At 42.2% G+C, this 13,468-nt stretch overlaps 2 protein-coding genes across 4 annotated transcripts in view; both read right to left on the bottom strand.

The window, feature by feature from the left end:
- Atf6 (activating transcription factor 6) overlaps positions 1–3,278 on the bottom strand; it is a 143,312-nt gene extending 140,034 nt beyond the window's left edge. The window contains exon 1 of the mRNA XM_090340601.1: positions 2,880–3,278. Within this exon, the coding sequence (XP_090196727.1) occupies positions 2,880–2,970 (91 nt within the window). The 5' untranslated portion in view covers positions 2,971–3,278. The remainder of the gene's footprint in view (positions 1–2,879) is intronic.
- A 3,354-nt stretch (positions 3,279–6,632) lies between these two features.
- On the bottom strand, positions 6,633–13,204 carry Dusp12 (dual specificity phosphatase 12). 3 transcript variants are annotated; one of them, XM_090340602.1, is made up of 6 exons: positions 12,852–13,204; positions 11,231–11,344; positions 10,579–10,697; positions 9,976–10,072; positions 8,198–8,384; positions 6,633–7,026 (listed from the first exon to the last, which is right to left on the bottom strand). In XM_090340602.1, the coding sequence occupies exons 1-6, from the start codon at positions 13,190–13,192 to the stop codon at positions 6,865–6,867; spliced, it is 1,020 nt and encodes a 339-aa protein (XP_090196728.1). In that variant the 5' UTR covers positions 13,193–13,204; the 3' UTR covers positions 6,633–6,864. The 3 variants fall into 3 exon arrangements, with proteins under 3 accessions (XP_090196728.1, XP_090196729.1, XP_090196730.1); XM_090340603.1 differs by having other exon boundaries at positions 11,231–11,357; positions 12,852–13,019; XM_090340604.1 differs by lacking the exon at positions 8,198–8,384 and having other exon boundaries at positions 6,860–7,026.
- Between the last annotated feature and the right edge of the window lie 264 nt (positions 13,205–13,468).

The following is a 13,468-nucleotide window of genomic DNA, read 5'->3' on the forward strand; positions in this document are numbered from 1 at the left end:
CATAGCCAACTCAAAAAGAAAATGCTATTAGACTCCATAACCAAAATAATCAGCAAAAAGTCAGTATAGAGGCATAGCCCAAGAGGCAGAATGAAAGCGAAACAAGCAACCCTGAGCAACTACTAGGCCTTAATACAAAAAAAAAAAAAAATAGAAGGTTGAAACTTGCTGAAATAGTTTTAGAAAGTTTGAACTATGGAGAATGCTAAAGGTGATTAATTTAATCAGGATACATAAACCAGACACAGTGGCTCACGCCTGCAATCCTAGCTACTCAGGAGGCTGAAATCCGAGGATTGCTTGGTTTGAACCTGGGCAGGAAAGTCCATGAGACTCTTCTTTCCAATTAACCACCAAAAGAGCCAGATGTAGAGCTGTTGCTCAAAGTGGTAGAGTTCTAGCCTTGAACAAAAACTCAGGGACTGCATCAAGGCCCTGAGTTTAAGCCCCATGACCATCACAAATAAATAATTCAATTAAAAAGATTAAAAAGGAAGGAATGACTTATCAAGAAGCACTGAACACTTAGATTTTTTACATGTTAAACTGTAACCCCCTTGCACAACCTTTTGAAGTACAGAATATGTGTGTGTGAATAAATAAAAGTTAAAACTAAAAATAACTGAAAATCGAATATCCATTTATGTAAACTTTTATTGGAATAGCCTTTCTCATTCAATTACATCTTCTATGGCTGTTGTTACTCTAACAGTAGGGTAACTGATAACAAAGATACAAGATCACAATGTGTAAAAAATTTACAATTTGGACTTTTTTGAAAAAAGTGTTTACGGACCTCTTCTCTAAATTACACTGCCCAAGCTCAAAACAAAACAAAACATGTCTCATCAGAGTTGTTCTTTTTTTTTTTTTTTTGCCAGTCCTAGGCTTGAGCTCAGGGCCTGAGCACTGTCCTTGGGCTTTCTCAAGGTTAGAGCTCTGCCACTTGAGCCTCAGCACCACTTCTGGCTTTTTTCTATGTATGTGGTACCAAGGAATCGAACCCGAGCCTTACGTACATGCTAGGCAAGCACTTTAACCACTAGGCCAAACTCCCGGCCCCTTATCATAGCTGTTCTGAGTTAATCACTTAAACTATTTAAAGATGTTAGTCATAAGAGATACTAATAACATAATCTCTAGTTTTTCAAATTTAATTGCAGTTTCTAATATTATTTTTAAAATATAACGTACACAGTAAAATACGTGCTGAACACCCCAAACAGCAACCCTCCAAAATAAACAATCTATATTTCAGTGAGAAACACTAGCCAAGATCTAGTGTCTTACACTCTGAGGTGTGCAAAATCTATCCTACCTACTGAACACCTAAGGAATTAATTCAAGTAAGAGTAGAAGATTAACAATTTGAATGGGGACATCTGGAAAACCAAAGGAAAGGAACACATTCAGGGACAGGCAGAGCAAGATACCTGAGAAAGGAGCCAGACAATCTACTACAAAGAACTGGATGATGAGTTAAAGAACATTAAGACTCCAGATCAGGACCAAGTTGCCTAGATATCAGAAGACAAAATAGAATAATACTACTCAGAAGTGACACAGTTACAGTTTAAGAAATGTCATGAAAATGAAAAATAATAACTACCCAACACACTGAAGTAAACTGACAAATACTTGAGGCATCTTACCTTTAAAACACCCACCTTGAAATATTTTAGGAAAGCACTCTGGAAAAGAAGCTAAGCAGACTGGTTTGGAGGGAGGTAAAACTGGTTCTGAATCTGCTTCTGCCACTCTGTAGTTCTAAGACTGAGCCCAAACTCTATCAGATTCATCCATGAAATAACAGTTAAAATGTTGTGATGACTAGGTAAAATAATGCAGGTAGAGAGCTTAGCAGGATGCCTAACAGAAATTAAGTACTAAATAAGCAGTGCTACTTTGAATAATTACCCTGAGAAGATGTACTTGGTCATTAACAATCTGAAGATTTTTCAAGAAACTCTTAGAAAAATCTACCCAAACACTAAAATAAATCTATGTAAATGTGGAGAACATCTGCTTTTGGAAAATTAAATGAGGACATTAGTTCAGCTGAGATTACAATCATGCTACGAGAAAGGTCTCAGGGGGAAAAAAAAAAAAAGCTATCATTCTGAGTTCCCCTCCCAAATTCCAAAACTGGCAAATGTAGTAGGCAACTAAGCAAAATAAATCTGAGTAAACTGAGTTTCAGCCACTGAGCTAAACAGAGTCCCATTTTCTTTTGGGAGTTTAGGGGCACACGGGTGCTGCTGCTTCCCATAAACAGAGTCCACTTGGAGGACCCACAGAACTCCACATTCACGCCGCAACCCAAGAAAGTAGTAGCTTGCCTTACAACAAGAGTGGAATAAAGTGTCCTTACTACACCGAGGTGACAAAGCTTCCTCGCCTTCCCAGTGTATGCCATTCCATCCTCCATGACACCAGATCAAACAGGATCATCCCTGACACGAAAACTCCGAGCTGTTCAGGACAGTATCCGTTTGGATCCATCCGTGCTGGATGGATGTAGGTGTGCTGGTGCTGTCTGTCTGTCTGTCTGTCTGTCTCTCTGTGTGTCACACACACACACACACACACACACACACACACACACACACACACACACACACACACACACACACGCACACCAGATCACCTGGACCTTTCCCAGGCGGAGTCGGTGGCACTCCGGCCGGGAGGCCAGGCCCGGCCGGACGAACGGCCCCGCTCCCCGCCAGGACCCCGGCCCCGCGGACCTGTGGCCTCGCTGGCTCCCGGCCCACGGTTCGCCACACCTGTCGCCACCGGCGGGCGAAAGTAAGGAAAAAGAAACCCCCGGCCAGACGCGGACCCGAGCAGTCCCCGGAGCCTCCGCAGAGACCACTCACCCCAGTCTTCATCGGGTCTGTGAGGGAGTCCGGGGCTGAAAGGCGACTCCATAGTGCCGGCCACACCAGCCCCCCCGGAGCCCAAGTTCATCGGCAGTGGAACTCCGTGAGTAATAGCTGGGACGGTGGCGGCCGGCGGACAAAATAGTGCGCAACGCCGGGGCAACGGCGGCCCGAGGAGGACAAAATTGTTCCCGCGCGCCAGCAACTCGGGGAGTGGTACCCAGAGACTCGTCAGCAATCGAGCCCCAACGAGCGGGGAGTAAACACTTCCTCCTAGGAATTTCTGCACTTTCTGCCCCCCAGGTTTTAAGGGAGGGACGACGGGAGGGGTGCCCAGATGCCACTTCGGTTAAACGACATACGGATAATAGTTATTTTTTTAAAAAAATGTTAGACCCTTCCCGGGCTCATGCCTCCTGAAGATGACTTTCTAAAGCTAGTAGTAGCAGTCCAAGCAAGCCTGTTTTTTCACTTAACTAAAAATTAGGGCTCGAACTTCAAATGCACACTCATCCCAAACCCACACTGGCACTGTGAAAACACTAAGTCTGATGCAATCGTTTTCTCTTCGGTCCTCGTCGGTGTCCGCTCCCGGAGACTTCCCTCATCCGCGGTGACAAGCACGGAGCTCTCTAGGACCCAGAGAACCCTTTCCCATGGTTACAACCACAACAGACGGGTTTCCCAGAATCCTCCAGACTCCGCGTGCGGGGAGTTACGACCGATTGCACGAGACGGGAAAGCGGACCAAAGCCAGGTAAATACCCACTACACGTCATTCCTCCCGTCATCAGAAGAACCAGCAGGGCTTTCTTCTTTAAATAAATGAAACACTCGCATTCTGGCCCAGCTCCACATTCAGACTAACATGAAATCAGCTGGTCTTTTTAAAAAAAATCAAGACTGGAAAATGCAGTCGTAATATTCAATTCATATCCTACGAAATGAAGAAAACTGGAGGAGTTGGGGAGGGAGAATTATGGGGGTGACACCTCGATCAAGATGCATTGTATTCATAAACGGATGTACTGATGTTAACCTCTCTGTACAACTAATTAAAGATAATACAAATATAATTTTAAAAAGCAAGCCCTACCTGAACATCAGCAAGTTTTCAAGGTTATTGGTTGGGCTTTAACATTTTTTTAATCAAGTAATTATGAAACATTAGATTTTCACCAACAACAAATGTATAAGGTCACAGATAAAGTTGACCTTTTTTTTTTTTTTACTTCATTTCTCTTCTTCCAAATGGGCAATTCCCAACTTAAATTCCATAATAATCATTCTAGTCCATTTTTATCTTTACATTTGAATGTTGGTATATACAGAGATTTAGCACTATTATGGAGTTTTAGTTTTAATATAATTTGTTATTAATAAGGTATTGAACAGAGGAGTTATTTTATAAGTCAGGTAATGAATACATTTCTCTTTGGATTCTTTAGTTTTATGAAAAATACATGTGCATCCAACATTACTTTTTTTTTTTTTTTTGGCCAGTCCTGGGTTTGATCTCAGGGCCTGAGCACTGTCCTTGGGCTTTCTCAAGGCTAGAGCTCTACCACTTGAGCCTCAGCACCACTTCCAACTTTTCTCTATATATGTGGTACCGTGGAATCAAACCTGGGTCTTCATGGATGCTAGGCAAGCACTCTACCACTAGGCCAAACTCCTGGCCCTATTTAACCATCTTTTAACAATTATATTTCTTTAAAACACCACCATTTTGGCATTTTTACATTTCTCTAATAATAGTAGAGAATAATTGAATGAAGAAAAAAAACAGATTTTGTGAAAGCTAAGATTGAAAAGAATGAATTTGTTCTCATAAGTAAAATATATTATATGGGAGTTTCCAAAAGCTAACATTTTTCTTGAGAATCCTACACTCCAATACAGGTAAGAAATTTTAAATAGACATTTTCAGAGATGATCATTATTCACATTTGTTTTTATTTTAAAATTATTCCCAAGCCAGGTGCAGTGGCTCATACCTGTAATCCTAGCTACTCAGGAGGCTGAGATTTGGGGATCACAGTTCAAAGAGTTCAAACCCCATGACAAAGAAGAAAAGAAGAAGAGGAGGAGGAGGAGGAGGAGGAGACACAACCTAAAATTATTCCCAGTTTGGCCTAGTTTGATATTTAGTATAGACATGTAAAAAAGCAAAATGTCTTAATGACAGTGACCATCTTTATTAGCTAATTCTGGTTTCATGTGAATATTCAAATATCAGGTACAATTCTGACAATAAATTTTAATTTCTAGAGATAAGACATACATAATGTGAACATACTACCTTTTCCAACATTCAGTACCTCCATGTGCATTTTCTTCTTTATAAATACCTACCATGACCTATGTAGATTATTTCAAGAGCTACCTCATTTTTCTAAATAAGTGGGATTCCAACAGCAACTGGAAAACCAGATTTTAATTAGTATTTTGCTAATTTTTTTCCCTTTATTCTGTAAAGAAAAATCCAGATATATGTGGGCTTACTAATGTCTAGCAAATATAAGCCCTCAATTGAAACCCTAGTACAGGAATATTTTTTTGTTTTGGGGTTTTTGTTTTTGTTGTTTTGGTTTTTTGCTAGTCCTGGGGCTTGAACTCAGGGCCTGGGCACTGTCCTTGGACACTTTTTGCTCAAGACTATCCCTCTGCCACTTGAGCCACAGCGCTACTTCCGGCTTTTTCTGAGTATGTGGTACTGCAGAATCAAACCCAGAGCTTCATGCATGCCAGGCAAGCACTCTGCCACTAGGCCACACTCCTGGCCCAGGAATGTTTTTTTAAAAAAGAGAAATAGGGGCCAGAAGTTTGGACTATTGGTAGAGTGCTAGCCTAGCATGCATGAAGACCCAGGTTCAATTCCTAGATATTACATACATAGAAAAAAAGCCAGAAATGGTACTGTGGCTCAAGTGGTAGAGCTCTAGCCTTGAGAAAGTCCAAGGACAGTGCCCAGGCCCTGAGTTCAAGATCCAGGACTGGCAAAAAGAGAGAGAGAGAGAAATAATTTTTAAAATATAACCAACTAGCCAGATGCCAATAGCTCAGACCTGTAATCTAAGCTACTCAGCAGGTTGGCATCTGAGGATTATGGTTCAAAGCCAGATAGCAAAGTCCATGAGACTCTTTTTTTTTTTTTTTTTTTTGCCAGTCCTGGGCTTGAGCTCAGGGCCTGAGCACTGTCCTTGGACTTTCTCAAGACTAGAGCTCTACCACTTGAGCCTCAGCACCACTTCTGGCTTTTTTCTATGTATGTGGTACCGAGGAATTGAACCCGGGTCTTCATGCATGCTAGGCAAGCACTTTAACCACTAGGCCAAACTCCTGGCCCGTCCATGAGACTCTTATCTCCAATTAACCACCAAAAAGTGACAAGTGGTACTGTAGCTCAAGTAGTAAGAGTACTAACCATGAGGGAAAATGCTCAAGAACAGCAACCAGGCCCTAGAAATCAAACCTCAGGACCTGCACCAAAAAAAATTTTTTAAAAGGAAATGTATATATAATATTATATATGTATATAATATACCTAATATGTATTATATATAATATTCATATATACATAGAGATATATAGATATAGATATACACATACACACACACATACATATGAGGGGCAGAGGAGGTAGTTCAGTGGTAAAATACCTAGCAGGCTCACAGCCATGAGATTCAATTTCCTCCAATACCATATACATAAAAATTGTTTTAGTTAAAATACATGAAACACAGAAAGTATCTAGACTATAAAAGATTTAATACCAAAACAAACAAAACATGATCCAAAAACGTTGACTTCCATGTGAAGTATTCTACCAACATTGTAGTAAACTAAATAAAGCATAGCATCCATCCCAAAGGAATTCTTTTTCACATTCCAAATAAAATGCTGGCCTAAAAACTAGATTATCTGCCATGAATAATAAACAAATCAACAAGTTTCTTTCCAAGTCAGCAAATGTCACAGTTCAAACTTTTCTTGTTTGTGATCCCAAAACTGGCAGGGATTTCATTTCATCCACTCTGTTCTTGTGTATTTGGAACGCAGGAGTTATCCATCTGCCACACGAGCACTGTTCACCATACCAGTTGAAGGAGCCCAACTTGGCGCTGCATTTTGGGCAAAGAAGCTGAAATAAAGCAAATGTGTTACTTCATCCATTCAATTTCATATAAAATATACAACTATTTCTGATGATACAAGATATAAAAATAGGCTACATGGCTCCTATCTTCAAAGACAGAATGTACTGGAAATTTGCTGAAATATATCATAAACTACAATTACTACACAAGAGAGATTTCTGTACTCAGGAGGAACAAATAAATCCCAGATTAAAGGGGAAAAGCTGAAGCTTAAGAGTCTGTTTAATCTTTACAAGCCAGGACCTGGTGGTTCATGGCTGTAATCCTAGCTATTTAGGAGACTGAGATCTGAGGGTCACAGTTCAAAGCCAGCCTGGGCAGGAACTTCCAAGAGATTCTTAACTCCAATGAGCCACCAAAAAGCCCCAAATAAAGCTGTAGCTCAAGTGGTAGAGCCGCTAACCTTGAGTAAAAGAAACTGAGGAACAATGCCCAGGACCTGAGTTCAAGCCCCAGTATCTGCACAAAAAAACAAGCCCATCCCCCAAGAAAAAACACCCCAAAACAAAAAATCTTTATAGAGGTGACATATGATCTCAAATCAAATTACCTTGGCTGAAGTATTAAAAAAAAATCAAGTTAAAATGCTTATGTCCTATTACTAGTTGATAGTAATAGCATACAAATCAACGCTCCAGACAAATAGATAAATCCAAAAATTAGGTCAAAATCAAAAAATTAGGCACCAGTGGTTCATGTCTATAATTGTAACTCTGAAGAGGCTATGATCTCAGAATCTCTGTTCGAAGCCAACCCAAGCAGGAAAGTACATAGAATCACATCTCCAATAAACCACTCAGAAAAAGCCATAAGTACTGCTGTGGTTCAAGTGTCAAGAGTGCTAGTCTTGAGCACAGATTCTCAGGGACAGCACCCAGGCCCTGAGATCAAACTCCTGTACTGGAAAAAAAAAAAAAAAAAAAAAAAAAAAACTTTATTTGGGGATAGGAGCAGAGCTCAGAGGTAGACTGTATGCTTAGGTTCCATCCCCAACATATAAAAATTTAAAAATTGCATTTGCTGTAGCCTTACCTGTACTGGAAAAGTATAATCTTCTGAAAGGAGTTAAACTACTGTTGAAAATGTTTCAAAATGCAAAAAAGAACTAAATATACATGAAACAATATAACTGCAGAAAATAAAGTATGTTCTCACCTGTCCATCCATCACTCCCAACAAAGTAGATTCCATCCACTGTACAGGTTCAATGAAATAAGATGTACACTGAGCCTGACTCCCTGTGGTAAGCACGAAAGATGGTGTCATTCTCTTGTGGGCAAAGGCTATAGGTCCACTTCCTTCATTATGATCCAAAATACTTGAACTTCGGAATAAAGAACGCCTACAACCCCCAAACAAACAAAAACATTTGTAACTTCCAAAAGGATTTTTTTTTTTTTTGGTCAGTCCTGGCCTTGGGCTCAGGGCCTGAGCACTGTCCTTGGGTTTTCTCAAGGCTAGAGCTCTACCACTTGAACCACAGAACCACTTCTGGCTTTTTTTCTATGTATGTGATACCCAGGAATCAAACCCAGGTCTTCATGCATGCTAGGCAAGAACTCTACCACTAGGCCAAACTCCCAGCCCCAAGCAAAAGCATTTTTTAAACATGAAATCTGCATTATTTATTAAAAGACAAAATATTTATTATGCTAGTTAAATTTTCAATAACTAATACTATCTGAGGACTCTTTTTTTCTGTTGGTCATGGAGCTTGAGCTGGTGGGCACTGTCTGAGCATTTCCTACTTGAGTCACAGCTCCACTTCTGGATTTTTGGTGGTTAATTAGAGATCAATCTCATGAATTCTCCTGCCCAAGCTGGCTTCAGAATCTCGATGCTCAGATCTCTGTCTCCTGAGTAGATAGGATTATAGTCATGAGCCACCCATGCCCAGCTACTTTTAACTGAGATCCTAAATGCTGCCCCTGAATTCTGTTTTTGTTCAAGGCTAGCAGTCTACCACTTTGAACCACAGCTCCACTTCCGATACATATATATAATATTATTATAGTATATATTATATTAATCATATATACTGTAATTATTATTATAGTATATGTTATATAATATATATTTATTATATATATATATAATATATATTTTTTTTTTTTGGCCAGTCCTGGAGCTTGAACTCAGGACCTGAGCATTGTCCTTGGACTTTTTCCTCAAGGCTAATGTTCTACCACTTGAACCATAGCACCATTTTCAACTTTTCTATGTATGTAGTACCGAGGAATCGAATCCAGGTCTTCATGCATGCTAGGCAAGCACTCTACCATTAGGCCAAACTCCCAGCTAAAGTTACTGAACATTTTTTTTTTGGTCGGTCATGGGGCTTGAACTCTAGGCCTGAGCACTGTCCCTGAGCTCTTCAGCTCAAGGCCACCACTCTACCCCTGGAGCCACAGCGCCACTTCACTTCCAGTTTTTGGTGATTAATTGGAGAGTTGAGTGGCTTCAAACCACAATCCTCAGGTCTCAGCCTCCAGAGAGCTAGGATTGTAGCCATAAGCCACCAGTGCCCAGATACTTTTAAGAAGTTGCTTTTGTCTCAAAAGCACCTTTTATTTTGAAATTTCTGTAGTATTCAATTTAACTCTTCCTACAAAAGTGAAAAAACAAGCCAGGCGTAGTGGCTCATGCCTGTAATCCTAGCTACTCAAGAGGCTGAGATCTGAGGATCAAGGTTCAAAGCCAGCCCCGGCACAAAAGAACCTGAGACTCTTACCTCCAATTAACCTCTAGAAAAGGGGAAAGTGGGGCTTGGCTCAAGGGTAGGGCAGTAGCCTTGAGCTGAAGAGCTCAGGGACTGCGCCCAGATGAAATGCAAGCCCCATGACCCACACACACAAAAAAAGTAAGAAAACAAACCTTGAGGTGCTTTTCAGCTACTAAAATAAATTCTCCAAAGGAAACAAAAAATGTTTTACCTGCACTTTCTACATTTATAGAGAACTTCATCTTTTAATCCTTGGGAAATGGTGGTTGGGTCAACAGCAAAAAGTTCTTGAGGTAAATTCTGCAATTCTAGAAGACATAATTAAAATGTATCGATTTGCTAGAATCAGCGTTCTGCATTTTCAGGCAAAATTCAAATGCCAAACTGAGGCAACAAGTGCCAAACTCAGAAAGCAAGCAAACAAACAAAAAGCCTGTGTTGGAAAATGAGGCTGGAGAAGAAAACAGTAAGTCTGGAGTTCTAGGCCAGAGTGCCTAAATTCAAATCCCAGCCTGTCCTTTATAATGCATATGATATTAAATAAGCTATTTCTACCTAAGCCAATCAAAAACAAAACCAAGAACAAAAAACACAGGATTGCTGGAAAAGTGAGATGACATACTTTAATATTCAAGAAAATGATACCTAAAGAGAGTGTGCTCTAGGGAAGGAGGAGTCCGAAGGAAGGGGTTACTGCAGTCAGGAAGCACAAGACACATAAATGATCATGTTAAATTGTACGATCAATTGAAGGTTAAAAAACTGCTTAACTAAAATAGGGATCCAATACATACCAGCAATTATTATTACTTACCTGGATATTTCTCCGTAACCTTCTGTAAACGATATTGCTTATAAATTGCACTAGAGGTATCCACTTCATATCCCATCACCTGATACAATTTCAGCTGCCACTCAAATCCCTCATTCATTCTGTAATAACAAATGTAAGGGTCAAGTTCCTCTCTATTTTTGCCAGCCCTGAGGCTTGAACTCAGGCTTGGGTACTATCCTTGAGTTTTCTCAAGGCTAGTGCTCTACCACTTGAGCCACAACACCAATTCCAGCTTTTTCTGTATATGTGGTACCAAGAAATGGAACCCAGGGCTTCATGCACTCTAGACAAGCACTCTACCCCTAGGCCATGCTCCCAGGCCCTCCACCCTTATTGGCCCCATGCCAGTCCTTGGGTTTACTCAGGGCCTGGGTGCCATTCCAGAGCATTTTTGGCTCAAGGGTAGCACTCTACCACTTGAACCACAGCTCCATTTAGGCTTTTTGATGGCTGATTACAGGTAGAGTCTCATACACTTTCCTGCCAGGACTGGCGTCAAACCACCATCCTCAGATCTCAGCCATCTGAGCAGCTAGCTAGGATTACTGGTGTGAACCACCAACACTCAGCTAAATTTCTTAAATAAAACCACATGCAAAAGGAAGGATTATTACTAGGACAAAGGACTCACTTAGCTTCTGGTTTAATAGTCCGGATGTTTTCGTAGGCTTTTTCAAATGTAAGTTGGTCAGTCTTCATCATAAAAGCGGTCACTACAGCTACACTTCGACTGACTCCTGCATGACTGAAAAACAGACCTTCAAAATAAAATAGCAAATAGCAATAATTAAAAAAAAAAAGACAAATCCAGTCCCTGGTTTGGTAAAGTTCAGATCTACTTCATTTATATATTCTACCCTAATAAATCCACTGCATCCAAAATACCACCAATGTACACAAGAACTATTCTTTTTATTATTCGTTTCAATTCTGAACAATGTGACTGTATAACCTGCTCTAAAGTAATCACTGTAAAAAAAATAATCACTGTAAATTCACACACTATGAGACTGAAGGAGGATATTCTTAGGACTAGAACACAAAGGCTCAATATCTATGTGCATCTGTCATAAAAAATATTAGGACTTTGGTCTAATGGTAACAGTGCTTGCCTAGTATGCACGAAGACCGGGGTTTAATTTCTAGGTACCACATATATAGAAGGAAGCTGAAAATGGTGCTGTGGTGCCAGTGGTAGAACTCTAGCCTTGAGAAAGCCCAAGGACAGTGCTCAGGCCCAAGTTCCAGATCCAGGACTGGCAAAAACAAATAAATTCCAAGAAATGAAACCATGAGGTATTTTTCTTTGTTGCTGTTTTCTTTATGTCTTGTTTGTTTACCTGTCTTTTGCCCTTGTAATAACAATAAAAATGCACAGAAAAAGACATTGTAAAAATGTTTAAATTTGGGCTGAGAATGTGGCTTATTGGAAGAGTGCTTGCCTAGCATGCATGAAGCCCTGGGTTTTATTCCTCAGTAACACATAAACAAAAAAAGCTGGAAGTGGTGCTATGGCTCAAGTGGTAGAGTGCTAGCCTTGAGCAAAAGAAGCTCAGGGACAGTGCCCAGGCCCTGAGTACAAACCCCAGATCTGGCAACAAAAAAAAAAAAAAAAGTTTTAAATTTAGGGCTGAGAATGGAATGTGACTTAGTGGTAGAGTGCTTGCCTTGCATGCATGAAGTCCCAGATTCAATTCCACTGTACCCCATAAACAGAAAATGATGTAAGAGGCTGCGAGGGTTAGCCTTTAGCAAAAGAAACTCCCCAGGACTGGCAATATTTTTTTTTAAGTGTAAGTTTTGGTAATGGCTTCGGGAGACCAAACACCTGAACTCTAAACCTTTTAGAACGCAGACACTGGTGAACTCTACCGTGTGTGTGTGTGTGTGCGTGTGTGTGTGTGTGTGTGTGTGTGTGCCAGTCCTGGGGGATTGAACTCAAGCCACACCTCCACTAGAGGCACATTTTTCAGTGGTTCACTGGGGACGGGCGTCTCTAGAACTCTTCCGCCCGCCTGGCTTCGACGCGTGATCCTCAAGTGAGCCTCCGGAGCAGCTACAATCGCAATTGTGTGTTTATTTCGTACCAATTTTGTTAAAAGATCGGCTGCTACAGAATGAAAGCAGGCCTCGGGGCTGCGCCTCCAGACCCCTCCTCAGGGAGGCACGGAAGGGTCTGGAGCTACGCCGGCCCCCTCGTCCCCGCCCCGGGGCCGCGGCGCAGGCCGCAAGGGGCCGGGGCGACCACTCACCAGTGCACCAGCACCGCGCGGCCCTCGGCGCGGGCCTGGCCGATGAAGGCCGCGCACCGGTCCAGATGGCTGAGCAGGTCGGTCTCGGGCTTGTCCAGCGCCGGTACGAAGAGGCTGCGGAGACCCTCGAACCCGGCCCCGGCCGGGAAACCGGGCTCCGAGTCCACCGTCAGCACGGCGGTGATGCCGGCCTCCCTCAGGCGGCCCGGCTCCGCGACGGCCGACGCCCCGCCCAGATACAGCCCCGGCCGCACCTGCAGCATCCGTCCCGCGCAGTCGGCCCCACGGACGCCCGCGCCCTCACGCTCCATGCCATCACTTGAGCCCGCAGCCTCCGACATGGCAGCACTGGAGCCCGGGCGGCTGCGAGCCTCGACCACGGAGCGGAGGTGGGGTAGAGAAACCCTCTCTGGGGGCCCCGCCCACCCCACCCCCCATCTGCGACTCAGCAGCGACACTGGAGGACCACTGGGCAATGGGAGTAATTACAGCACTAGGGTTGTACCTAAGCCACTTAGAGGCATTTACACACACGCACGCGCGCACACACACACACACACACACACACACACACACACACACACACACACACACACACACACACACACACACACACA

Source organism: Megascapheus bottae, chromosome 10 (genome assembly GCF_031878675.1).
Source record: "Megascapheus bottae isolate mThoBot1 chromosome 10, mThoBot2.hap1, whole genome shotgun sequence".
Lineage (NCBI taxonomy): Eukaryota > Metazoa > Chordata > Mammalia > Rodentia > Geomyidae > Megascapheus > Megascapheus bottae.

Coding starts and splice junctions, on each gene's coding strand:
- Dusp12 (XM_090340602.1), bottom strand. CDS start 13,192: ATGTCGGAGGCTGCGGGCTCAAGTGATGGCATGGAGCGTGAGGGCGCG. Junction 10,698..11,230: donor ACTATTAAACCAGAAGCTAA/GTGAGTCCTTTG, acceptor TTGTTATTACAG/AATGAATGAGGGATTTGAGT. Junction 10,073..10,578: donor GGTTACGGAGAAATATCCAG/GTAAGTAATAAT, acceptor TATGTCTTCTAG/AATTGCAGAATTTACCTCAA.